The sequence below is a fragment of the Mustela nivalis genome (assembly GCF_964662115.1).
Source record: "Mustela nivalis genome assembly, chromosome: 3".
Taxonomy (NCBI): Eukaryota; Metazoa; Chordata; class Mammalia; order Carnivora; family Mustelidae; genus Mustela; species Mustela nivalis.
Genome location: NC_139022.1, coordinates 79,296,525 through 79,324,371, shown reverse-complemented (window position 1 = coordinate 79,324,371; position 27,847 = coordinate 79,296,525). Strand labels below are relative to the sequence as shown.

General features: G+C 45.9%; 1 protein-coding gene across 1 annotated transcript in view; it reads left to right on the top strand.

Moving 5' to 3' along the window:
• Window positions 1-18,453, top strand: part of SV2C (synaptic vesicle glycoprotein 2C) — a 220,724-nt gene extending 202,271 nt beyond the window's left edge. Inside the window, exon 13 of the mRNA XM_082724783.1 lies at window positions 11,095-18,453. Within this exon, the coding sequence (XP_082580909.1) occupies window positions 11,095-11,278 (184 nt within the window). The 3' untranslated portion in view covers window positions 11,279-18,453. The remainder of the gene's footprint in view (window positions 1-11,094) is intronic.
• Window positions 18,454-27,847: the final 9,394 nt, after the last annotated feature.

The window sequence follows — 27,847 nt, the reverse complement described above, 5'->3', positions numbered from 1 at the left end:
ACTGGCACAAAAACAGACACATAGATCAATGGAACAGAATAGAGAGCCCAGAAATAGACCCTCAAATCTATGGTCAACTCATCTTCGACAAAGCAGGAAAGAATGTCCAATGGAAAAAAGACAGCCTCTTCAATAAATGGTGCTGGGAAAATTGGACAGCCACATGCAGAAAAATGAAATTGGACCATTTCCTTACACCACACACAAAAATAGACTCAAAATGGATGAAGGACCTCAATGTGCGAAAGGAATCCATCAAAATCCTTGAGGAGAACACAGGCAGCAACCTCTTCGACCTCTGCCGCAGCAACATCTTCCTAGGAACAACGCAAAAGGCAAGGGAAGCAAGGGAAAAAATGAACTATTGGGATTTCATCAAGATCAAAAGCTTTTGCACAGCAAAGGAAACAGTTAACAAAATCAAAAGACAACTGACAGAATGGGAGAAGATATTTGCAAACGACATATCAGATAAAGGACTAGTGTCCACAATCTATAAAGAACTTAGCAAACTCAACACCCAAAGAACAAATAATACAATCAAGAAATGGGCAGAGGACATGAACAGACATTTCTGCAAAGAAGACATCCAGATGGCCAACAGACACATGAAAAAGTGCTCCATATCACTCGGCATCAGGGAAATACAAATCAAAACCACAATGAGATATCACCTCACACCAGTCAGAATGGCTAAAATCAACAAGTCAGGAAATGACAGATGCTGGCGAGGATGTGGAGAAAGGGGAACCCTCCTACACTGTTGGTGGGAATGCAAGCTGGTGCAGCCACTCTGGAAAACAGCATGGAGGTTCCTCAGAATGTTGAAAATAGAACTGCCCTATGACCCAGCAATTGCACTATTGGGTATTTACCCTAAAGATACAAATGTAGTGATCCAAAGGGGCACATGCACCCGAATGTTTATAGCAGCAATGTCCACAATAGCCAAACTATGGAAAGAACCTAGATGTCCATCCACAGATGAATGGATCAAGAAGATGTGGTATATATACACAATGGAATACTATGCAGCCATCAAAAGAAATGAAATCTTGCCATTTGCGACAACATGGATGGAACTAGAGCGTATCATGCTTAGCGAAATAAGTCAAGCAGAGAAAGACAACTATCATATGATCTCCCTGATATGAGGAAGTGGTGATGCAACATGGAGGCTTAAGTGGGTAGGAGAAGAATCAATGAAACAAGATGGGATTGGGAGGGAGACAAACCATAAGTGACTCTTAATCTCACAAAACAAACTGAGGGTTGCTGGGGGGAGGGGGTTTGGGAGAAGGGGGTGGGATTATGGACATTGCGGAGGGTATGTGCTTTGGTGAGTGCTGTGAAGTGTGTAAACCTGGTGATTCACAGACCTGTACCCCTGGGGATAAAAATATATGTTTATAAAAAAAAAAAAAAAAAAAAAGAAAGGACCAATACCCAACTTTTGTAGCAACATGGACGGGACTGGAAGAGATTATTATGCTGAGTGAAATAAGTCAAGCAGAGAGAGTCAATTATCATATGGTTTCACTTATTTGTGGAGCATAACAAATAGCATGGAGGACATGGGGAGTTAGAGAGGAGAAGGGAGTTGGGGGAAATTGGAAGGGGAGGTGAACCATGAGAGACTATGGACTCTGAAAAACAATCTGAGGGTTTTGAAGGGGTGGGGGGTGGGAGGTTGGGGTACTAGGTGGTGGGTATTATAAAGGGCACGAATTGCATGGAGCACTGGGTGTGGTGAAAAATAATGAATACTGTTATGCTGAAAATAAAAAAAAAATTAAAAAAAAAAAATAGGGTCCTGCTTACTAGTATCACAGCAAAAGCCCAGTGGCCACACTGCCATCCACACAACAAGTGATCCTGAGGGAAGCCCTGGATTGACCTTCCTTGAGGTTTAGTGGACCTCTGCTCCCCAGACAGGGCTGAATCCACAGGTAGGAGAGAAATGACCCCATGTGTAGAGACAAGAGGACCTTCGGGACAGTCAATGAGTATACACATGTACATGTTTGAAGACAAGCAGCCATCCCTTTGTTCTTCTGCCTTCTTGTGACATCACTCTTCTGGCTCCTGGGCTGGTGACAGTATGTGGACTATAGGATTAGAGAGGCCTGGCGGGTAGTGCAAGGCAAAGGAAACAGAAAACAGAGGCCTTCAGAAGAATGTGTCTGAGAGGTCAAAGGGACTCTTCTGGGGGTAAATCCGTCAAGGTAAGCAGATCCAGAGTCACCAGAGCAGGTAATAATAGAGGCCACAGGATTAGTATACAGGCTAGAAGATAAGGAGGGGTTCAGTGGGCCAGAAACTCAGGCCAGGAGAATAGAGAACAAAAACCCAGCCTGTCTACACGTGGTCAAGGAGGTAAGAAGGAGGAGGCATCATCGCCTTGCCAAAACGAGGCCTGACACCAAGGAAAGGCTGCGTAAGTTAGAATTCTCTGTACGCTCTATGCTTAGTACAATGGGACAATAATAGCGCAGCTGATTCTCACTCGTGTTCATTGGACTGACTCTTGCCCAGGGCCAGAGTGAGCTCAGATACAGGCAGGGGCATTAGAACTCACTGCATGGGACTTAGAAGAGAGGAAGGTGTCTCTCTGTTTTCACACTCACCCTGGCTGACTACCTCCATCTGATCTTCTCTCTTCATCCCAACTCTGCACTGACAGCTGGGGATCCTTGCAGAAGCTGGCTTCCCAGTAGCCCCGAGCATCTACCGCAGTGACTGGGGCTCAGTGGTCCATGCAGCATACATCTTCCTCCAACTCGATTCAGAAGCGTGACTTGAAGGAAAGAGTAGTACTTGCAGATCTGCAGGGATCCCTGCTGGGAACTGGGAATGGTGGAAAAGCAAACGGAGTTGAGCATGTGTCCATGAGGCTGGGAAGTCAGGACAGCTTTGAAAGCATGATAAGGGAAGAAATGGAGAGCAGAGCAAAATGATGGACCTTTGGAGTGTGAGCATTACTGAATATACAAGTTGCTGTATAGTATTTTGACAGCTTCTAATCATCCCTACATGCATCAGCCCTTGTCCTGTGTCAAAAATAAGCAGGGATCCCATTATCTGTAATGGAAACAATGGGCAACTGATGAGAGATTCTTCTAGTAGATGGGAAATAGGACAGCAGCACTGCGCTGGAGAGAGAACAGATTTTCCCAGCTTGCAGAAATCTAAAAGGGGGCCCCACCCACTGAACAGACTGGTCCAGGGGAGTTTCCTTTTTCTACCATTTCTCCACACCCAGGTGCTTCCACCATCTAAACTGTCTCAGTCCTTCTTGGATTGGGAGATGCCAACACCAGACCCCATCCATTTACTGAGTTCAGTCAGGGCTGGTTGGAGTCCAGCCCCTGTATTCTAACAGTGAAAAAAAAAGAATGACTTTTCCCTCATCTCTTCGAATCTTCAAAGAGTAAGCAATATGTAATGATAGGGTGACCTGGATTTACCTAGGATTTGTTAACCCCATCCTTTTGCTCCCTTCTTTTCCTCCCTTCCTTGGTTAAGGTTTTAGACCACCTGAAAATCCTAAACATAGCCACATGATGTAAGAGACACATGCAGCGGGTCATTTGGGTTCTCAGTTCCGGCCTGTCATTCTGTGTCCGGGTGGTGACATCCTACTGCCACCCTGTGGGGATGACAGAGCTCCACTGCTAACACTGCCTGTATTGTTACAGCCCAGTGGCCGCCTGTGACCCTTTCTCTGTGGAGCTCAGGGCAAGGAGCTCCCACCTTGTAAATGGTGAAACCCAAGCTGTCCCTGAACCAGCAGGTCTGTGTCCTGGGTATTTATCCAGCAATGTGCTCCTGCCTTCCGTGGCCACCAACCCCCTGCCTTTCTTCCCCCTTGCACATAGTTTCAGACACGTCGTCAGAAAGCATTTGAGAGTCAAACTGATTGTTCCCACCTGCTATTCCCTGCTCGTCCTGGGCAGCTGCTGCTGTCACCCAGTGCCGTGGGATACTCCTTTTCCTCCGTGAGCAGAACCAAAGCATCCTCCCAGAATTCTACCACCCGAAGCCCCTCTCCATGAGGACTGTGTGTGTTGAGACAGAGTAGTTCCCCATCCCATCCCCAGGCTCAATCCTGAAGGTCTTTAATCCTGGATCTCATAGTGACTAGCTATGTGACCTCAGGGAGACCACTCAGCAAATCTGTGCCTCATTGGTTTGAGATACAAAATGATGACATCCTACATCTGTGGTTACGAAGATGAAGACATCATTTAATTTTTTTTGAAGATTTTGAGATGAAATATTCTTTCAACTCTCTTGTCTAACTTTTCTATCATTTCTACCTTTATAGACCTTGTCATTGTATTATATATGTCTCTGTTTTATGCAACCTGAGTCATTCTGGCCATTCAGGCAATGTCAGACCCTTTTTGTCTCTGGCAATGAGAAGTGGAGTGGGGGGGGGGGTGGGAAGTGGATGTGTCTATCACCTACCACCTCTCTCCAAGGTGGTGTGTTACAATGGCAGCAAATTCTACCAAATGTGTGCAGACGGGCACAGAAACGGTCCTACAGCCGGTTCTTGACCCCAGGGAATGCCATCTCTCTGACCTTGGGGACTAAACAAGCCCTCACAGGAAAGGGCTATGGGACCATCATGACTGACATCCGATAGCAGGACCATCAGCATTGGGGCTGGTCAGGCCTTAAAGTGTTCGGGTATAGGACCAGTGGGCTCTGGAACCTGCAGTCTCAGCCAAGGGTACCATTCCACCCGTTTGAGGTTGCTGGGCTGGGAGGATGCTTGCTTATCCATGATGCTACAAGGGCAGAACATTCTTTCCAGTCAACTGCATATCAACCACTCCTATCACCAATAAAACATTGTCTCTGTGTGCATTAACAGACTTTCTCATGCAGATTTCTAAACTGATGTGTAAAGCCCTAAATAACTTTCTCTGGCCTGATAATTCCTGACTAACACGTTTTAAATTCTAGAGTGTAGAACAACTTCTCTTTGTACTGAAGGGCTTTTAAAGCAAATTAGCACCAGGACATGTAATGATAGAATGGGAATGTGTGTGTTTGTTTAGTATCTGTTTCCCACTAGAATGTGAGCTCCTTCAGGACAGGACTTCGTTTTCCGTATTTATTAGCATAGCTCTAGGTAAATGGGAGAAAGGGAAGAGAAAGGGATGCCTTTTAAATTCTCCTGGTTATGGGCTACAATTTTTCCTCCTCATGTGGGATCTAGCCCTGCACGCGTCCTCCCGCATCTAGGTAAGCTAATTAGACCTGTTGTGAGTGAGAAGCATTCCTCTTGCCTTCCCTCTGGCTGCCCTCTGCACCCCTTTCCACTTCCGCCAGCCAGAGCCACTGACCTTACGATGCTTCAGCCTTCAGCTCCCCCTTGGCCACACAGCACTGCCTACTGGAAACCCTCCTCTTCTTCACTTCACCTGCCTCCATCAGTAGTCAAGTGGAGTCCTGGCATGGCCAGAGAATAGCTTAGATCAGTCCTTTAGGCTTTCTGGAGCTTGGTTTCCTCGTCTGAAAAATGGAGGTGAGTCAGGCTCGGTGCTGAGGATTTAGGTCATTTCATTTAGCCATATGTGATTGTCACTCCAAGCCTACAAGAGTAAGGAGCCTTACTCTATTTTCTAGAGAGGAAAATGAGGCACAGAGAAGGGAAGAAACTTGCCCTGGGTCACTGAGGCTCAAACCCAGCTCTGTGACTCCTATTTAGCCATATGTGATCGTCACTCCAAGCCTACAAGAGTAAGGAGCCTTACTCTATTTTCTAGAGAGGAAAATGAGGCACAGAGAAGGGAAGAAACTTGCCCTGGGTCACTGAGGCTCAAACCCAGCTCTGTGACTCCTCGGTGCTGCTCCCAGCACGGATGTACCTACCCCTCTCCTAGCCGGTCTGGGTGGAGCTCTGGGAATTGGCTTCTAAGAAGCTCACCTGGTAATTGGGATATCCAGTCACGTCCGCAAATGCTGGCCTTGGATGAACTCTAAATGGCTTCCCAGTGCTTGCTTTCATTCCATCATTATCTGCTCTGGCCCAGGTGTTCAAGGACTTCCTACTTAGCCTCCTCCCATATAAGGAAGACACAAAGACTTCCATTAGGGCCTGATGGTGGGGATGGGGATGGGAGGGAGATGGAGGGCTACTGTGGGCCCAAGGATTGCTCTTAGCTCACAAAAAAAAAAAAAAAAGTCCTTCTCTGCTTGTAAGTACAGCAAGGCCTGCTACAGTGCTCTAGGCGCCATCTTCCCAGGTTAAGGAGGACACATGAAGACCACACACACATACACACTACTTACTTGGATGAGACAAACTTTCTCTTTTTTTGACGCTCAAGAAAGTAACTGAATTCAGTTTTTTCTGACTTAAGAATGTGAAGTTAGAGTTCTATCCTCTGAACCAGCAAGAGGATAGACTGGAATCCATAAGTAAACATGGCCTGACTAAGGCCCATTGGGATGCCCTTTACAGAAATCTGCTTCTAGCTTATTTTGAAGATGTCAGGAAATTCCTTAGTTCCTTCCACAAGAAACTTATGTGTCACTGTGCCTATCATAAAGAGGCACTGGTGAATGAACGGAAAGTCTCTCCAGTTCTGCCCTAAAGATTAGGCTGAATCCAGACAAGTGAACCCTGAGCTTATATAAGCCACTGGATCCATCTGAAATAGCTTTTTTAGATAAACCTGAGAAACGTGCCATCATTTATAATGCTGTTTCCATGAGAAAAAATGAAATTCATTTTTGTGCTTTCAAGAGCCAACTTCTGGATGAATCCCTAGGTCACAAGTTACAGTAGTGCCTCCTTATCTGAGGTATCCTTCACTCAGTTTTGGTGACTCATGTCCCCCTCTGGTCTGGAAGCAGATGAGCCTCCCCCTGACACAGCGTCAGAAGGTCAATGGTAGCATAATAGCACGTCCCAGTACCTGCATCACTCACCTCACATCATCTCCTCATGTAGGCATTTCCTTGTCTTATGCCGTCACAAAAAGTGTGAGTGAGGACGGGGTGCCTGACTGGCTCATTCGGGGGAATCATGGGACTCTTTATCTCAGGGTGAGCTTTGTGAGTTAGGCCCCACACTGGGTGTAGAGATTACTTAAATTATTTTAAAAAAAGAAGAAGAAGGTGAGCTCAGTATAATATTTTGAGAGAAAGAGAGACCACACTCACCTAACTTTTATTATAGTATATTATTATAATTGTTCTAGTTTATTGTTAGTTATTATTAATCTGACGAAGCCTAAATTTAGAAAGTAAACTTTATCAAAGATACACATATATAGGAAAAACATGTATATATAGGGTTCGGGACTATCTCTAGTTTCAGGCGTCACTGGGGGTGTTGGAACATCTCCCCTGCAGATGAGACAGGGCTACAATATTGCCAATTTAAGAACTGTCTGTACTTGCCAACATGGTCCTTGCTGAGCCCTTAGTATTTCTTTTCTTCTTCTACCAATGAAAATACAAATGAAAACAAGAAGTTTTCAACTTCTACCAGTGATCTAAGTTGTCCAGAAAATGTTACTTCTGAAAGTTTAAGCAAAGGGAATGTTTCCATTTTATTCCTTAAAAGGCAAATTCCATGAGCTGAGTCTGGACCCCCCCCCCCATTTCAGGCCTTTTCAAAATGAATATCTAATTTATTTTCCTGATTTCAGCAATCAATGGGACAGATCCTTCAGCCAGTGTTGGAAACAATGGCTCCCAGTGGCATGGCGCCCATCATGTGCCAAATGGCCTACAAACTACTATTATTCAGCGTCCCTTGCTCTTCCCAGGAGCCCCATAAAACCCAGTGCAGCTGACCTGCACTGAAGTCAGAAAAGTGAAATTTAAGAAAGAGGCCAAATGTGAGGGCAAAACTTTCCTCACTCTATGCAGGATGGTGCCAGTGGTTTCCTTTTCCCAGCCTCTAATCCAAGCTAAAAATGATGTAAATGAACTGGAACCCACTCCAGTGGGAAGGCCCTGGATAAACCACAGTGAGTCCAGCCTCAGGAGGGATGCTCTCGTGGCCACACTCCCAGCAGCAGAGTGAGCAGCTCTCTGCACTAGCCCTGGGTTCTCACACAGATGGGGTTAGTGGTACAGGACAAGGCCACCATGATAATATGTGGAACAGGGCTGTCAGGGTCCCAGGGTAGTGTTTGGGGAAAGAATTACCTTGTAAAAGAGTTAAGTAGCTTAAGCAAGAATTGAAAACAAAGGATTCTTGCTGGAGAGGTAGGGGAACAAAGGATGGAGTTCACAGAGAGATCACAGATCAGTTCATTCTTTCTCCTTGATACTTGTTGGTTAAGAGAAGGCATGGAACATCTTTGGTCTGAAAAAAAAAAATTCAGTAGCTTGTCCTGCTGTTGAGAAGTCAGCAAGTCAAATGCTGAGCTCTGCAAACTCTGAGCTCCCACCCTCAAAGGACTTAATGAACATGGGGTGACTTATAGTTTGTGTGTCTCTAGAAGTTCATGGCTTTCCATTAAGTAAGAGCAAGGGAATAAATGAACTCAAAGTTTACTTACTTTATAAACAGACAACCAGCAAGGGAGAGCTACTTTGAGAATGATTTTGGTAACACAGCTGTGTGTCTGATACATGGGAAACCGTACCCTGCAGCTCACAAGTATTAGAAGAAATAATTTATTTATCCAAGGAAAGGATGGTCACATTTTCTTGAATGCCATACCAGATTTTTGTGTAAGGAACTGCCTCTAGTTGGTAAATGAAGATGGAGAGTCATAGAATATAAAGATTTGATCGTTTGGGTTTGTTTTTTTTGTTTGTTTGTTTGTTTGTTTTTTAAGCTTCAGACACCAGATGCTCCCAATACATGTCTCTTCAGTGCTGTCCAGAAATCTCAGAAAGTTGTCCATACCATAAGAAGACAGCCATACGTGTTTTATACACTGTTCAGAGTTACAGCTTGGGAAAATACAGTTATTTTAACCCAGCTGTAAACTCTGCTTGGGTCATTCTGCAGTTTCAGCACCAAGAGACTTCTTCCTATGGAAGAATGTTTTCCTCTTATCAGCACCGTACACACTAGCCATTTTTCCCACACCAATACAGTTTATCTTACTACCAGATGATGTATTTGGTAATTTATGAGCCTAGAAACTGGAAACTAAAATGTTTAAAAAAAGTGAAGGAGGTCAATCTGAAAGGCTCTCTGCTATAGGACTCCAAACATCTGACATTCTGGAAAAAGCAGAATTAGAGACAGTAACAATGTCAGTGGTGGCTGGAGTTATTGGGGAAAGAGGAGGAATAAGTGGGGGGAGCCCAGGGACTTTAGGGCATTGAAACTATGACTCTTATGATACTGTAACGGTAGATACATGGCATTATACATTTTTCAAAGCCCATAGAATACAAAACACAGAATGAACCTTGACATAGACTATGGGCTTGAGTTAATAACAACGTACTAATCCTGGTCCATCAATTGTAAACCTGTGTACCACACTGATAAAAATAGAGGTGCAGGGTGAAGGGGCATATGGGAACTCCCTTTGCTTTTCACTCAGTTTTTTCAAAAACCTAAAACTACTCAAAAAAAGTGTTAATGAACAAATGGAGTTCAGCCTCATGGACTATCCCTGAGGTGGGGAAGGCAGTGGATGACGACGTCATTCTCCTGAAGTCTATCGCGGTCCCCAGCATGTATCCTCCAGCAATTTCATTTGAAAATAACTCTCAGTATATTAAATCTTACTTTTCTAGTGGTCATTGCTATTACTAGTCTCTTTATTTAAAAACAAACCAAAAAGAAGAAGCTTATAAAATCAGCTTACACTCTTCTCAAGAAGTTCCTGTTTTTCTGTCAGAGATTGTGTTACACCCCTTCCACATTCCACACAGTTGGTAATTTTGCCACACTGCCGAGACCTGCTTACTCTACCTTCTAGGTGTCTTGGCCAGAACGAAAGTTGGCGCTTGCTACCTCCTTTTAGGTCTGTTCTGACCAGTCACTGGCCCTGGACAAAATCACAGGCTGAGTTCTGTAGGAACTCGGCGTAATCCTCTCTGTGGTATGGAAAGGGGGGAAGGGTGGATCAGAACCACAATGAGTATCTATCCTCTGTAGAAAATGGCATTAGGAACAGCTCAGATAGTCATGAGTAGTTGTGACTTGTCGAAGGAAACCCAATACTTACCCATTTTCAAATCAAAGGAAGAGGTGTACTAGACGCTGTATTTTATAGCGTATAAAATGCACTTCCCTCTGGAGGGGAAAAAAATGTGTCCAAAAATGATCTTGTGTTCAATTTGCCTTGAAAACACAGATCTATCCAGTGACAGACAGGAAAGTGAACTGACATAGAGGCCAAGGAAATTCATATTATGTCATGATGTCTGTGGTGTCAGTACCCTCATGAACAAAATTAAGTTTCCTACCTACAAGTGCAGAGTAGAATCATGATCAAATGCCAGCAGAAGGAGCAAGATCTTCTCTACTCTAGGCTGACAATCTGATTCTTCCCTATATTTTCCTGGACGTGATCAGAACTCTGATGAGAATGGAAGGAGTGCCGTTAGCTCGTGGTGGGCCACCAAGTTCAGCGTTCGGTGTCTGCCTGCCACCAAAACACGTGTGAAGACAGCATGATAATTCACCTCTATGGCACCCAAAAGATGAGGAATACAAGCCAATCATCTGATTTTCTCTGAAAATTCCATGACTTTAGCTACTTAGAACCTTACATGTTAACAAAGCTCTGAGGAAGGAGGGAGGGGAGAAAAAAAATGAAAGAAATATATGATCCTGTATTCTAATTTACCTCTGGAAGAGAGAAGAGACTTTTTGCCCTGGAATGTTCTTTCTTTCTGTTCACGGTAAAGTGGAACGTCTGGGCAGAATAAGAATCAGTCGAGGTGAGGAGAAAATCAACAGAGGGCTGAAGGGACAGTACCAACAGCTGAGATTCTCTACCTCCAGACGCATTTCATTACTTGTCTTAATGAGACATAAAACTCTTCAAGAAGGCAATCCTTGGAAAATACTGCCTAGGACATTTGTGTCTAAGGTTGCATCTGGGAAGTCACTTTGTCAACCCTGTCTTGTGTCTCTTCCCCTTGCAGGGCGACAGGCTTTGGCTTCTTGAATGCCCTGTGCAAAGCAGCGGCCGTCCTTGGAAACTTAATATTCGGCTCCCTGGTCAGCTTCACCAAATCGATCCCCATCCTGCTGGCCTCCACTGTGCTGGTGTGTGGAGGACTGGTGGGCCTGCGCCTGCCAGACACACGAACCCAGGTCCTGATGTAATGGGAAACAAGCCATCCGTATACAGCATCTCTTTCTTCTGCCCTGTGTCGACCCTCCGGACTGACTCAAGGCTTCAGATTTTTTCAGATCTCAAAAGGTGGTAAAAGATCGGAACACTAACTCTTACTGTGACTGAAATGTAGATGCGTACTGTCCTGCCCCCTTAGATGTGAGTTTCCAGTGTTTTTCATGCCTTCTTACCTTTCCTAACTGGGATACTCCCAGCTCCCAAGAATCAGTCCGTGGAAGCATTTTTTTAAGTGTCCTCGTCATCCAGGCCTCCCTAAGATTCTGTTCACTAAAGGCTGAGGAGCCCGGGCTGCTGTAAGAAATAGATCCCGCTTCTGATTTCACATTCACGGGAAATGTAAGTTGGCATATTATTGCATTTGTGCTGAGGAGAGGGATTCTTTTTTTTTTTTTTTCCCCCAACAGAGTGATATTTCCTGTTTACTTGGAAAAGGACACCCAACAATTCTTGCTGTTACAGCAGGGCCTTTCAAAGAAAACCATGTGGCACCACACGGAGCTGGGTGGAGCTCTTTGAGGCCTGACAGGGAAGGTGGCCTGCTAAAAAGAGAAAGAAAGGCTGGTGAGCAGCAAAGATCTGAGTGAATGACAGAAGCCAGATTTCTGCCCTATTCCAGTCCTGAAAAATCTGAGGAGGGAGCCGGGCCAGAATGTTAGAAGATCGGAGACAGATCTTCTGCCTCTGTTTACCACATGCCCTGCCACCACCCTCCCCCTGCTGTCTTCTCCCCACCCTCACCCCAGCTGCCCTTGATCTTGCCAGGGAGCAGATTCCAAAAGAGAAAGCCACTTTCTGAGCCCTGGGTCAGCCTGCCTGACTCTGCCCTTCATCCAAACTGTGTTCAATCTAGAGATGGTCAGTCATCTCTGTTGTTGTAAATTGCCCATGAGGAAGAAAGTACCCCCCCCCCAACGATTTGGAAATGCAAAATGCTACCTTGAGGGTACCACCCTTCGGTGCCCCCACGCCCTAGACACTGGGCTTCCTAGCTGGCAGCGCTGAAGTGGGTCTTCTCCTCTAGTTTCCACTGGTCTGTGCGTTCCCCCTCCGCCGTCTGGCTCTTTGTGGAATCCCAGCCTGCTTAGTCTGAGCAAGGGGCCCTCTGGCAGACAAGGGCAGCGTCTCTGGTGGTTTGGGGCTGCTTGCTTTACCTCTGGAATCTGCCTGGGCCTGGAAGACAGAGGTCAGCAGGACATTCCCAGGGGCTGTCAGCTATGTGACCTTCTCACCCCTCGGGCCTGCCCCTCCTCCAGGCTCATCCTTTTTACTCATCTTCTTTGAAATCTGAAGCCTCCTTATAGACTTGCAGCAGTGACCAGCAGCCAGGAATAAATCCCATATTAAAACAATAATCCTTTTTTTTTTTTTTTTTAAACTCTGTGTTGTAAAAGGGTTATCCTTGTTACTTGTTATAGCCTTTCCAGCAAGCCACAGCCCTGGGGCCCCAGGAAGGGAAAGCCTTTGTTTCCAATAGCCATTCCCTCCAAAGCCCCTTCCTAAGCCTGAAGGCACCCTTCCTCCCTCTCCCCTTCCTAATGGTGCTCCGGGAGCTCCAGAGTACAGAGTTCCGACTCTGTGAAATGTTTCTTCCATTAACGTAGCCATGGATCGACTACCCCCTTGAAGTCATTCAGGTCTGTAAAGGGGACAGCGTGGTGTGGGAGGCTGGCAGGAGGAGGGTGGTTCCCTGGGAAGGCCGGCTCAGGGCCAAAACAGCAGCAAAACGCCAACCCCAAACCGCAAAGGTGGCAGGAAGAGGGAGAATAAGTCAAGACTCAAAGAGATCTCTCAGCCAGATGCCAGAAAATCAGGGAGAGAAATGGAACCAACTCTCACTTCTGCCTCTGCAATATTACTGGAGAACAAACCTAGCATTCACACAGCCCAGGAAGGTACCCTGTATATTATTATCCGTCCACGTGGATTCCTTTCCCTACCTACCCACCCCTTGATTCATCTTCTTATAAAAGGCACATGTAGGAACCCAAGCGGGTCATTTTAGCTGAACACAGCATGTACAATAACCACTACCAAAATAAGATGTGTATGTTCACCAGCCCATTCAGAAGCAAGAGAAATGTGCGTGGATGTTGCTGTCTCTAGTCTTCTTAACTTTCTGGAAGTCAAGTTAATCCAGTAAGCAAAGTTCACGATCATGTCTCACATGTCTGTTGTAGCTCTAAATGTGTAGGAAATCTCCTGAGCTGCTGAGCATAGCAGATGCAGAGTTTTATTGGAACGCTGATTGGGTCAGAATGGGATAAAGGAGCCGAACCCCACTTCATGAGACCTGACACCATGCATCCCCTTCAAAAGGCCCTTTCTGGGCCTTCCCGTCACCTGATCCAAGCCTCCCAGGTGGCCCAAGAGGGATCTGTTCTAATCTTCTGGACAGTCTGTGGTCACAAGCCTTCTTGGTCACCACCTTTTCCACCTTCCACGCAGTTTTCTCTGCTTCTTTGCATTGTTCCTGTTGCCTTGATTTTCTCTGAGAGAGTTCAGGTTGTTCCCAAAGTATGTGGTCCGGCCTGTCTGGCTTGTTGTGGGGTTAGCTGGATTAAGATAGAGCCCTGCGATTAATTACACAGGAACTCAGCTCTATCCACAGAGCAGCCCGCTGGCGCCGGGACCAGTGACCAGCATCTCGTTTCACCCACAAAAGGAGGAAAATGAGAGTATGTGCCAAAAAGGAAGCCTAGGAAACCATTCCGCTTGCTCCTGTATTTCTGACTCCTGTTCTGGTGAAAATGTCCTCCTAGCTCTTTGGGATCAATTCAGATTGCCAAACCCACTGGTCGGGGATCACCTTAACAGTCAGAGTAGTGACCCTGGGAGAGAAGATAGGGGACCCTAGCTGCCTCTATCCTGAGCATTACCTCCTCTCAGTGCTGGTTTGACAGTTATCATTGTCCGTTCAGGAAAGGGACCCACCCAGTCACATGTACAGGACCAGAAGACTCTCTGGTCACCATGCTATCACAAAGGCTTTGTCCTGTAGCTGTACCGACTCCTTCCTCCCTTTTGTTCTTGAAACAGGAAGATGTAGGGCTTCAAAAACTGAGTTTTGAATGGATACCACCTAAGTTGGCAAATGCACCTCCTCTTCAGATCTCACCAAATCAGACTTCAGGTGTGTGCCAAAACCTGCTTTGCTCCTTCTCTGGATGTCCTTAGATATCATGGGAGAGGTGGGGAAAGAATGTAGTGTCAGTGAGAGAGTCCAAGATATTGCTGAGAAGGTTCCAGTGAAGGGCATACTGGAGACTTTCTAAATGCTGGGATCATTTCAGAGTCATTTCATGGGAATACCTTTTGATTCCCTCTGCCAACCAAAATAGAATATGATAGTCTCCAGTTTTTTTCTATTGAATATCAAAGTGGCCTTTATCTGTTTTTCATCTGTTCATGCACTAAAGGCTCTGAAGTCGACAATGTCTGAATTTGGCTTTTCCCTGGTATCGTAGAGAGACAAGCGATTGGTTGTCCTTGGAAAGACAAGTGATTGGTTGAAGGTGCATACTAGCTGTCCATTTGGTTTTCCTTTAACCCCCATGTCATGTTGCACTTAGTCCAGTGACAAGACCTATAGAAACACAAGTTAGTTGGCAAAGACAGAAAGAAATCTATACCATAGGGCACTCTGAAATGAACTATTCATTTCTTACAGTTTTCGGTTTCTGCCAAACAATGTACATTTTGAGTAAAGTTTTCCTCACAATCTGTATGATGTAGACAAAATTATCAGTGTCTCCTAGACATATGTGTCCCTTTATTGTTCCGGGTATGGAGTGCCAGTCCTCCATGTAATGTTCTCTTGCTCCAAACGTTGACCATTCCTCCTATTAGCAGCATCGCATCAACCAGACACACCATTGCCAGAACTTTCTTGGCTCTTTCTCCAGCCATACCTAGATCTGAGTAATCCCAAGATTTTGAGTTATAAGGATATGGTTTGCAGATCTGCGTTGTTTAAGGCCAGCAAGGCTGGGTGGGGCAAAGCATTTACTCTTGTCCTTCCATGTGATTCTTTGGTAGATACTGATGGAGCACTTCCCATGCGCTGGGTTGGGGCAGTGTGCTTCCTGTGGATAGTGAACCATTTGCAGGACTTAAGTGAAGGCAGAGGAAATGAGCGTGAAAGAGAAAACAGCTATAATGGGGTCTCATATAGAAGCCCCTTCCCTATAACACAAAGTGTTGTTTTCCCAAACAGCTGAGAAATTACTCAGACTTGGGACTACCTTTGATGGGAGCAGAAGGCCCCTCAGTTTCTTGGCCTTTTTTGGAGGAACTATAGATTAGTACTTGGAAAAATAAGAGAAATGAAGGCACACATACACCTGCTTTGAATGCCTTGGCTTGAAATCCTCACTAAGGTATTAGTCAAGGAAAGGAAGCAGCAGCAAAGATGGCCCCTTCTTCGTAGAGACATTGACTTTTAAAGTTCCGGAGTTCTTTGCAGGGCCTGAGAGGAGAGGTGGGGGCTGGGAAGTCTGGTCCGGTGCAGAGTCAGCCTTCCCCTCAGCTGCAGCCCTGTCCCCTGCCTCAGCTTCCCGGGCTGTTTCCTTTCTGATTCTGAAGATTGGTGACGGCGACGTCCACTGTCTTTGCAGATATGCCGGAGCCTCTTTGCTCCCTCTCCCTTCGGCAGATAAACCACCCAGAAAACAGGTTCTGACCTTAAGTCCCCGAAGGTTTTCAAATTTCAGTTCAAAACCAGTGCAGAGTTGTTGCAAAGCGTCTTGATGCTGCAAGGACCTTTGGGGCTCTGGGGCCTGAGGGGAGACAGAGCAGTGAAAGTAGTGGGTAGTAATCCTCCACCCTCCCCTCTGAGAGCCCCAATTTCCTTTTTCACCCACCCCCTTTTTACCTCCCCCAGGCAGTACAGATTCACTTCCTTTCTTCCCCATCTACTTTTCTTCCTCCTTGCCTCCTCTGGTCACCTCTTGACTCCAGTCGTGTACAGAGGCCTGGCCAAGCTTTCCTGGTGCGCTTGGGACCAAAGAGTGCACTCACCCGTGCCTCTGATGGAGGCCCAAAGGATGCAGAAGGTATTGAAATCAGTAGGTGTGGGGGAGTCTAAGCTCCAGACTCTTAGGTTGACACAGCTCCCTGAATCAGGAGAGCTTTCCAACTGCTTCTCCCTCCCATGCTTGATTAGATGGCCACCACTGGCATGGGGTCCAAAAGAGGCCCATGTCTGGGGCAGAAGTCTGAGAGCTTAGTATTGGATTCCCAAAAGAAAGATGAGGCAGCCTGCCATGAGGCTCTTGGAATTCACTGACCCGTGGGAGGTAGAGGCCCCACTCCAGGCGTGTCAAGGGTCTGCCCAGTGCCGAAGGCTGGGAGCTTTCTATTCCAATTTAAATGCTGACACTGCAGAGACTGCCCCCTCTTGCCAACCCTGCCAGAGTTATGTTCCCCTGAGTACCAAGAGTGCCCAAAAGCAGCCCTTAGCCCTCTGTTCAGACTCCGATAGGGCTCAACACCAACCTAAAAGCCCACCCTAGAAGTAGGTGTGCAGAGTGAATGAGGGAGCCTGCTCACAGGGGCCAGAGACCTTGAAAGCCAGCGACATGAGGGAGCAGACTCAGACCCGCTCCTTGGAGCCAATCCTTTCAGTCATTTTGTGAGCCAGTTTGGGAAACACAGCCATAACTAAAAATTAAGTTATGAAACCTTACAATTCAATGGTAAATACATAAAAGCCGTTGCTGTTAATTATTTCACCGCACGTTAGCAGAATCCATGCCCTCGAGGTGATGGCTGCCTATGGTCTCTGGATGGTAGCGATGCTCTATACCAGTGGGCTAGTGCACACGTCTTCCCAATTCCACAGTCAGTGATGTCACATTCGTAGCTTGGAATCGGCCCAGGTTTGTGGGGAGGTGGGAGCGGTAGGCTTTGCACCATGGAAATCTTCCAAGGCTGCCAGTCAGACTCGTAGCCCCAAAGCTCTGAACACTGGATGACCTCCTGCCTCACAGACCCAGGCCACACCAAAGTGAGTCCTGTAGGTTTGTGGGTCAGTGTAGCCCACATGCCCAAGGGAAGGAAAGACTTAGCAAGCTCAACCTCACCTCCTTGCAGTGCACAAAGGGTTTCTTTCTGCATTTGTATTGACTCAAACAGGACCCACTGTGCGGAGAATCCCCCACTTTCTATGGGTATTGGTACTTCAGGGAGATGTACAGTCGATTGGCTATTGTATGCTGTTCAAACAAAAACAAACTCTTTGAAGCTATGCAGTGTCTTCCCTCTCACACCCAAGTAGGTATCCAAGAAGGAAACTCCTTCCTTGCCCTTGACATTCACCAGGCCTGCCTGGATAGAACAGGACAGATTTGCTTAATATCACTTCTACCATTTATAAATGTTAGACATTTATTGTGCTGAATCTAGGTCCTAAGTCAAACAGAAGAAAAAAGAAATGGTCTTTCTTGATACGTGCTTTTGTAACATCTAAGAAGTGGTTATATATCCTCACCCCGACCTGGGAACATACTGAATAGATCATGTGTTCTTCACTGATGTCTAGATGCTGTAAATAAAGTCCTGCAAGAGTGGGTTTTTTTTTTTTTCTTTCCTTTCAGGTAAACCTCCATTTTTGGACACATGCTAAGCCTACCATCTGCTCTCCTTTGCAGTGAGATCTTGGCAGGGGTCCTATCCATGGTTTTGGCATTTGGATGTTTTGTTTTCCTCTGTCTTGTTCCTTTCCTGTTTTCACTGCTCTGTAAGACCTCCTCCTGTGAATGTTCTAGTTACCCCAATTGTACTGTATATATGTGCTGCATGTGTGAACCCCAATAAATTCTGTTTCAGGTTTCTGGAGTTTCCATCTTCCCTACAGCTGGTCCTGTTGTGATCTCATCTTTCTGGTATGCTTCTCTGTGTCTGAGTCCCGATTGCCAAAATGTTTGACCAAGTATGTTTTAACAAATGTCCCGAGACCCATGCGTATCCTTGTGAACGGGCATGCTCCGTGTGGGATGACTCGTGTACAGCATAAATCTATCAATGTGGAAGTGTGCGTACATTTACTTACCAGATACCTAACATTCATGTAACAGCTGCAAAGATAATTAATGTACATTGGATTATTAATAAAAGAGCATTTTTTGCTCCATTATATTCAAATAAAGGTTGTTGCATGACTGGCTTCCCTTCCAAGCATGAATTGACCCTTTAAAAATAAGGACTTTCTTTTCTATGCTTGGGCATCCAGAAAACCTGTTTCCTTTGAGATGGGCTTATTTGAATTGCTTCTGTAGGCTGGGATCCTGGGTGCTGAGGTCTTGTTGATGTTTCAGGAACACTTTCTGATCGTTAGCCAGGACTATTGGGAAGCAAGCGTTTGTGGAGGAGTTGGTGGCAGAGCACATGTCTGTGTGCTTTTGCTCTAGAACAGGAATAGCAAACAGATTTTTATCTAGCCTATTAACTCACTTGTCTGATAGCGGCTTCTCAGAATGTTAGTCTGAGAAGCACGATGAGAAAAGGGGATATATTTTGTAGCGTTGCCCTTGAAGGCAGCAACAAGGAGTGCCTGCCATGGATTTCCTACTCCCAAAGGAATACCCTTGTCTGCATGTAACAGAATATCTATATAATGAATATCCATAGTAATAAAGGGAATTGTTATTTCACGTAATCAAGGACAATTCCAAGGTTAGTTAGGACATAGCTGGGTGATATCCCCAAAGACCCAGGTTCTTTTCACCTTTCACATTAGCCTCTACATTAGCCAGACTTGCCATCATCCCCTCAGGGGCATGAGAGAGCACTTAGCAAGTCAAAACATTGGATCTTCACGCAAAAATATGAGGACCAGAAGGCAGACTATGCCCTCGTTAGGACCCTCTTTAAGATCTTGGAGAACATTCTCAGAATCCTTCAGCAGACTTCCTTTTACATCTCACTGATGGGATTTGCATCATTTGCCTATTCCATAGCCAGTCACTAGAAGGGGAAGGTAATTACCGTATCTGGCTTTGAGTGACCAATATCCGTCTCCCTCTAGAGAGCTCCGAAGGAGTGCCCTCTCCCCTAAAACACATGGCTTCTGACTACCTGAATAAAACTGAAGTTTAACGAGCAAGAGAAAAGGAAGGTAACCATTGAGTAGGCAAGCAATGGTGGGCCATGACTTCCAGAACTGGGTTATGTAACACTGTTGCCATACTCAGCTAGTTATAGTTATACTTAAAGTAATTGCAACTAAGAATCAGTTCCTCAGTCATACCTAGCCACATTTCAAGATGCTCTATTGCCACATATGGTGGGCTAGTGGCTACCACATTGGACAGCACAGATGTAGAACATTTTACCATCACCAGAGGTTCTGTTGGATAACATTCCCCTAGAGATTATGCACTCACTTCCCTCTGCAGGGTCAGAATGTCTGAGACGGCAAAGCGTCTGTTATCTATATTAGTTTGCTATGGTTGCCCTAACAAAGTACCACCGAGGGGCTCAGGCTTATTTTGTTACCATTCTAGAGGCTTGAAGTTCAACATCAAGATGGAAAAAGAGGGGTGGGGGGTGACTGGGTGGCTCAGTGAGTTAAGCCTCTGCCTTCGGCTCACGTCATGATCCCAGGGTTCTGGGATCGAGCCCCAAGTCGGGCTCTCTGCTCAGTGGGGAGCCTGCTTCCCCCTACCCCACTGCCTGCTTGTGATCTCTCACGCTCACTCGCTCTCTCTCTGTCAAATAAATAAAATCTTAAAAAAAAAAAAAAGGTGAAAAAGGGGCCCGTTTCTTTGGAGGCCCTCCTCCTTGGTTCTAGATGTACTTCTTCTCTCCATGTTGTCCCATGGTGTTCTCTTGGTAGACGTCTGTGTCTTAATCTCCTATTTGAATAAGAGCACCTTGGATTAGGACCCATACTAGTAATAACATTTTAGGCTAATTACCTCTCCAAGGGCCTTATCTCCATACGCAGTCACATTCTGAGGTTCTGAGGGTTAAGACTTCAACATAAGAATTTCAGGGGGACACAGTTCAGCCCAGAATATTAGCCCAAATGCTACATATTTTATTGTATGTATATACTGTGTGTAGAATTGTGTGTGTGTTGTGTCCAGAATGGAATAGAATTTGCCTGTGGTCACATGGGAGAGAAGCAAGGGGTATACTGTATGCGTTCACTCCTGCGTGTGCTGCTCATTCAGAGGGGAACATGAAGAGAGACAGGGGAATAACCCTTGGGCCCAGCACTCCTAAGCCAGAAGCAGAGAACTCTAGAGGATACCACCGGGCAGGCTGGCCAGCCCCTGAGGCCTGTGTCAGTTGTTCTTAAACCAGTGACTCTTTGCCCCCCTCAGGCTCTCTGCTGACTAGAATTCCACATGAGACCTGCTCTGTCCATACAGTAACTTTCTCTAATCCCAGGGTCAGTGGTATGGTGTTCCCCACACCACCACAGCCTCTGAGCAAGGCAGCCCCTCTCGGGCCTCGCCTGGCGGGGCGTCCTCTGATTGGGACCAGCTCGTGCGCTGGTTGGCTGCCCCGGCAGCCGGGGGCGGGGCGCTCCCGGAGCGGGAGTCGGGAGTCTGCAAGGTCTCACTGCCGCAGTCCCTTTGTTCCGTGGGGAGAACCGACGCAGCGTCGTCTCCTGTAATTTGCAGTCCGAACACCAGGTGGAGAAGTGAAAACCATAAAGAAGACAAGTTCTTGAAGGCAAGGCAGGCTCCCGCCCCGCAGCGCGGCAACTGCCTTGGGCCAGAATGCAGGGCGGTGTCGTCTGGGAGCCCCAAGGACGCAGTAAGCCCCACCCCTGACTCCAAGGGCACCAGCGGCCATCTGCCCGCAGCCCTGTTTCTGTGCTCCCTGCTCCACTCCCCTCCCCTCGCCCCCCACCACGACCCAAAGGGCGGCGGAATAGACCCTATGTACTGCAGTTACACTCCCTCCCAGCTGCTCACACCTGAATCCTTGCTCCGGAGGGAGCATCTAAAAATTCTCTGTGGACTGAAAAGGCCAATGAAGTCAACCAGCAAACTCCATTTCGGCTGAACGGGAAGCTACTGCACATTGCAAAAAGCGAGGCAATTTTTAAGTTTCCCCTACCCTTCTGGCCTCTGAAAACATCGGATGTGTCCCACTGCAGGGGCAGGCCGGGGCTTTGTTTTGTGTGCTATTGCACCCTAGACTAGAGGGATACCCAAATCCCTTAGAGGACGTCTGTAGCACCATCCATCGAAAGTTCTGGAAGCTGGGGCTTTTCCAGATCTCGGAGTCCCATTTCTTCATCCACAGAGAGGACTGGAGAACCTTCCAACGGAGGAGGCAGAATACTGCTGCTGCTAAGAGCTTGAGTTTGAGCAACGTGAGTTCCAGGTTTGGGGGTTTCTCCTTGAGAAGACTATAATAAAAAAAAAAAAAAAAAAAAAAGTTAGCTACCAAAGTAACTATTTAGAATGAGAAAAGAAGCTCTCAGAATTTCTAAAAGTTGACGTATATCACAGACCATAGCAACATTCCAGAAAAATAACACACTATTATAATTAACTGCCTGACACATCTATTTTCTTTTTCTGTATTATTTGGCTGCATAGTCTCTGCTTACCTCTTCATATAGTAACAGCTTTGTGATATCATTGTCTAGAGAGGGAATAGAAAGATACAAATTAGTTTTGATTATTAATGGTTTTGGGGGGGGTTTGTTTGTTTTGGTGGGTGGAGGGGGAAGTTACTTGTTTCTTCTCCATTTCCCACATACATCCTGTGCTAAGGACAGAGACCACATTCACGTTTGCCGTCCAGCCTCTGGCCCTGTGTGTACAAGTCACAAGGCCAAGTGAGTGGGCACCGTGGTCAGCAGAAATATTCCCAGAAGCCCTTCCTTCAGAGAGACGGCCAGCAATACTTAATAATCACAGAAGTGATTGTGAGCTACTTCAGTGCATGTCACCGAACTCAAACTAAGTATCTACCCAGCTCAAATTCCTCTCAGCCAGCTTTCCAAACTGCCTACCTCCACCCAACACCAGGGCAAATTTGAGGAAGAGATGGTAGCTTCAACGGAAGGAAACCAGCTATTAAGTTCTTCTTTAGTTTTGTAATATTGTAAAGAACGTATGACCATTTGAATACACTGTTAGGGCCCTCCAGTGCCTCTAAGGGATGAGTGCAAACGGGGGCCTTGGGGTTTATGCTTCATTAGCTTTGTAATTAGCACTCTTCTGAGTTTTGAAGTCACACAGATGTGGATTTGAATCCTGACTCTGCCACTTAGCTAGCTGTGAGGGTGTGGAGGAAGCCAAACTTGGTCTTTCTGTGGGCTCCTTTCTAGAACTATACACTAGAGGTGATGCTGATTGGTATTTTCCTGGGATCTTTAGAGACTGAGAAAATGTGTATAAAAAGCTTAGCAAAGCAGTTGACACAAGTCCTCAGGACATGGCAGTCAGTATGATAAGCCAGATTGGCTCAATTCTGCTCTTGGAGGCAGCTCTGCACTTCCCTTCAGACTGAGGATGCTGAGGTGCTCTGGTAACAGGAGCCAGATCCTCCTGGAGTCCCACTGTTGTCTGGCTCTCACAAAGCTTCTATAGGATCTGTCGACTAGTTTCTACTGTCCCAGGCAGGCCTGACAGGTACCTGGGCCTCTCCTGATCCTGGCCACAGCTCCAGGTGATTTCCCTACAATTCCCAACTCAGCTCAGCTCCACAGCAGGGACCCCTGACAGCCGGAAAGAGTAGGGAAAAGTGGCGGCATCCATTCCGGGATGCCAGGACCTCCCCAACTCCAGCGTCCCTAAGAAGACCGTGTAAACTTGGCACTTCTCCTCAACAGTTCCCTCTTCCCCCGGTGGCTGGGGCTTTGCCACTCAGCCTGCTGCAGACACAGGATGTTGTCCGAGTTTTTTCCCAGGTACAGCTGCTGTGAATAGAGCCCAAAGGAGACTTGCTTCTTCAGGGCTAAGGCAAAGGCCAAAGAGCAACTGTTCACAGTAGGCCAAGCTCATACAACAGTGGAGGAGGAAATGAATAATTTACAGGGAGGAACAAGAGCCACGTTAAGGGATGCCTGCACACAAGAAGGCACAATGAGAAGCCAGGTTGACACAGGTCTGGAGCCTGACACAACACAGTCCCATAGGGGACCCTCTAGAGGTGTATTGGGGGCACAGAACCAGCATGAGTTAGGAGCTTTGTCTCTAGACTAGGTCAAACCTGAATTCAAGCCCTAGCTTCTCCACTAGTAAGCTGTGTGATCCAGGGCAAGTTAATTAACCTCTCTGAGTCTCAGTGTCTCATCAATAAGAGAGAGATACTTGAATTGTTCATTGAAAGGACTAAATGATACAACACAAGTGCTTAGCACATTGTCTTAATGATGTCTTTTGATGCACAGAAGTTCCTAATTTTAATCTACTCTAATTTCTCAGTCTTTCCATTATGTTAGTGCTTTGAAGACCATATAAAAAATCTTTGTTCTACCCCAGTGTCATGAAGACATTCTCCTCACCTAGCTGCTTTATTGTTTTTCATCTCACATTTCGCTCTACTTTTAAGCTGGAATTCATTTTGGGTTACCTTCAGTATCAATCAGAAGACCAAAAGACACCATTAGTAGAGTAGAAGCACAAGCTGCAGGGTTAGAGAGGGTGTTGGCACTTTGAATAACCAACAAAGAACTTTCATCCAGAATAGATGAAGAACTCCTACAAATCAATACAATAAAGACAGATGACTCAATAGAAAAGGAGCAGAGGCTTAAATGGAAACTGGAAAAAAGATGTCCAGAAGAAAATGGCCATGGAACATATGAAAACAAGGAGTTCCTGGCTGGCTCAGTAGGTGGAGCATGTGATTCTTGATCTTGGGGTCATGAGTTCAAGACCTACGCAGGACATAGAGCTTTCCTTAAAAAAAAAAAAAAAAGAAAAGAAAAGAAAAAAAAGAATCTCATGAGTCATCAAGACAATGCAAATCAAAATCCATGTTACATGTTATAATACCATAAAATATCCCCTGCCCCCAGAATGGCTAAAATTTAGAAGACTGATAATACCAAGTGTTGACAAGCACCTCTCATCACAGAACTGCCACTTAACTGCTGGGAAGGTAAATTGATATGACCATTTGAAAATGGTACAGAATTCCTCTCCTTGGTATATATGCTCAATAGAAAGGTTTCCATACATGCATCAAAGACGTGCAGCATAATGTTTGTAGCAGCCAATGCCAAATATGGGACAGGCTAGGGAATTGCTGCCATTGTATCCCCAGGGCCCTGGACCATGACTTACACATAGTAGGCACACAATTAATATTTGTTAAATGAGGGACACCTTGGTGGTGCCATCAGTTAGGAAGACCCTTCCACCTTGCTTTCTCAGGTCAGTTTTCCCCAGATATAGACTCAAAGAGAGATTCCCATAAAGGATATATATTAGTGAGTGCTTTGGGGAATAACACCCATAAAGGAGTGAAGAAAGCATCCCTGAGCAGCAGGAAAGTCAACTGTGACAGAACGGCGCCAGAGGTCTCCACTGATCCCATGGGGCTCTGCTTATGGGACAGCTTTCAGAATTGCCCCAAACTGAGGCAAAGGGGGTAGGGCCTTTCCTTTGTACCTCTACCAACGACCTGTGGTGTGAAGCCATCTGAGGCAGGGGGAAACCTTGGGAGAAGCAACTCCCTTTGACAAGAGAAAGAGGGGAGGGATTCAACTGGGAGCCTTGGGCAGACAGCAGTCAGGGCCTCTGGGGAACAAGTGCACTGGTCTCAAAGCAGGATCTGGGCTGTGCGTCACAGCACACACTGCACCCCCTCATTTCTCACAGGTAAGAAATGATCCAATTGCAGCCTTACTTACCCCAGGAAGCCTACCCTGACTTCATCTACTGCCCCCTCCCCAGCAGCTGAGCTTCCATAATCTCCAGGGTTCACTCCCTTGTGTGTCTGTCTCCTCCAGTAAACTAAAAGTGCTGGAGGGAGGAACTAATTTCATTTACCTCTGTCTCCCTAACACACTTAACTTGATGCCTAGCTTGACTGGAGACATACATTCGAAATTTGACTCTATATAATAAAACTAAATCTACAGCTGTCTCTATTTTTTAAAATATTTTACTTATTTTGAGAGTGTGTGTGTATGGGTCTGTATTTGTATCTGTGCATGTGTGTGTAAGCAGGGGGAAGGACAGAGGCAGAGGAAGAGAGAGACTCTCAAGCAGGCTCCACACCGAGCACAGAGCCCCACACAGAGCTTGATCTCAAGACCCTGAGATCATGACCTGAGACAAAATCAAGAGTCGGACGTTTAACCAACTGAGCCACCCAGGCGTCCCAGGTGCCTCTATTTTTCCATATAGATAGTGTAGCGTAATAGATAAGAGCATGAATGTTGGAACCAAGTTTTGTGGATCCGTTTCCTGGCTTTGTCACTTTTAGCTGGATGACCTCAGACAAGTTGCTTAACTGCTCTGTGCTCAGTGTTTCATCAATAAAAACAGAAAAATGGTAACTACCTCTTAGGCTTGTTGAGTCAATGTGCAACGCTTAGAGCAGTGCCAGACACATGGTAAGCTTGCAATAAACGTGAGCAATTATTACAAAAGGCATGCCTATCCTTAGCAATTCCATTTAAATTGTCAGGAAATGACTGAGTCGAAAAAAGGCCTTGCAAGTCTTGGATCTCATCAAGAACTCCTAGAGAGATTTTTGGCCTGCATTTCCATTGCTACCTTTTTTCATTGTCACACACTGGGAAGTCGTGTACCAGACATCCCAGAGCAATGACTCCAGGTAGTGAGTCCCTGACTTTCTTCAGCATGTGGGAGTCAGACAGCATTTGCATGCGGAGGCAACAGACATCAGCTCCACATTGATAATGGCACAGCCACAGCCATCACTTCCTGCTGACATTCTGACACCAGGTTCCAGTTGTATGGAATGAAGGATACATGTCATCCCTTTTGTCTTGAGCTATTTTGGGGGTGGTTTGCTGGAAAAGATGCAGCAATCAAACAACCACAAACATGCTGTCCTGAGTGCCTACTTCCCCGCTCTGCCCTCCATGCCTGCAGTTCTTCTTGCAGGGCCCTAGATCTATGGAGATTTTCTCTCCATACACCATTGCCTACCTGACTGCTACCCTCATTCTCCAGAAGAAATAAGGGGAAGGAAGGGGAGAAGAAAGATTGGGGTTATAAAAAAGGGGGGGGATTTTCCCAAGAGGGAAAGTCCAACATATTCCCCTCCTTCTTCCTAAGGCCCAAGATAATGTCATGGTCCTGTTGAGCTTCTAATGAACCCAGCAACCATGTTTTGTAGTTCTCATTTTTCCCTTGTGAAACCCTTCATTCAAGTTGGCTCAAAAAATGATATCCAGATGGGCTGCAGACATTCGGTAATCCCAAATTGCTGATCATTACAAGTTTATTAATCCACTTAAAAAAAATAAATACCAAGGAACCACTCGACAACAGAAATCACTGTAGTCACCAATAACAAATAAGACAGATGTGGTCCTCCCTGTTTTTGAGAACCTACATTACAATGGGGAAGACAGACAATAAGGAAACAAATTAGTGAAGATGGTCTATAGGACTGATACACAAAATACAAAGCAGGATTCTACACCTCGTACCCTCCATCACTGGGTATGAGCTACTTCAGAACAGCTGGCCAGGGAAGCCCACCTCTGAGGCGGTGACCATTGACCGGAAGAACAAGAAGACATCTCCAAAGCTCGGTCTGGGCTAGAGTGTGTTTAGCTATGAAACTCTCCAAGCAAGGTAAATCCTTCTTCCCAAAGGAAACAGCTACGGAATCAGCTGCTGGGCTGTATCAGGAAGGGAGTGGTGGCTGTGGCAGCAAAGAGAACTTGCTGCTCTCCTCCATGCTCATCTTGAGTCAGCAGCTTATGGCTCTAATGGGCTCCATTAGGGCTACTCCAAGTTTTCCATCCCAGACGCCCAATCTGTCTATCGTACAGATACCAGAATTGTGACCAAAGCCATGTGGTGTTTGCATAACTCTAGTTGTGGAGCAAGGAGACCATGTCTCTGTAGACTTTGCTTGTGGAAGCCTGCAGTGCCTGCAGAACAGCCTTGTCCCTTTCACGGCTATTGTAGATGGATCGTACTTTGTGGGTGCTAAACCTCAGCTTAAAAAAAAAATCTCACATTACCCAACAACTGGAAAAAAATGAAAGAACCAGCAACCCTGCCCAAAAAGAAAGCTCATGGGACAATAGATTTTTTGTATCCCTCCAGATTCTCTTTTCAAATTTGTTAACGTGCAGGAATATATTTTCCACAATTTTGATCAGCATCGATACACAGGTTTGTACCTTGTTTTTTCTACTTAACATTTTTCACACAATATATTTCCCCTCAGTAAGATTGTTCCCAAGTGTCATCTTAACAGCTTAGGCGAATCTATGTGTGTTGAATTGCATCATTTGTTTATGTTTGCTTGTTTTCATTACCTTTTTGAAGACTGAGATTATTTGAAATGTGTGTGTGTAATACAAGGTCCTGGGAAGGACATGAGGTAGACTTGGTTTTTCTTTTCTTTTT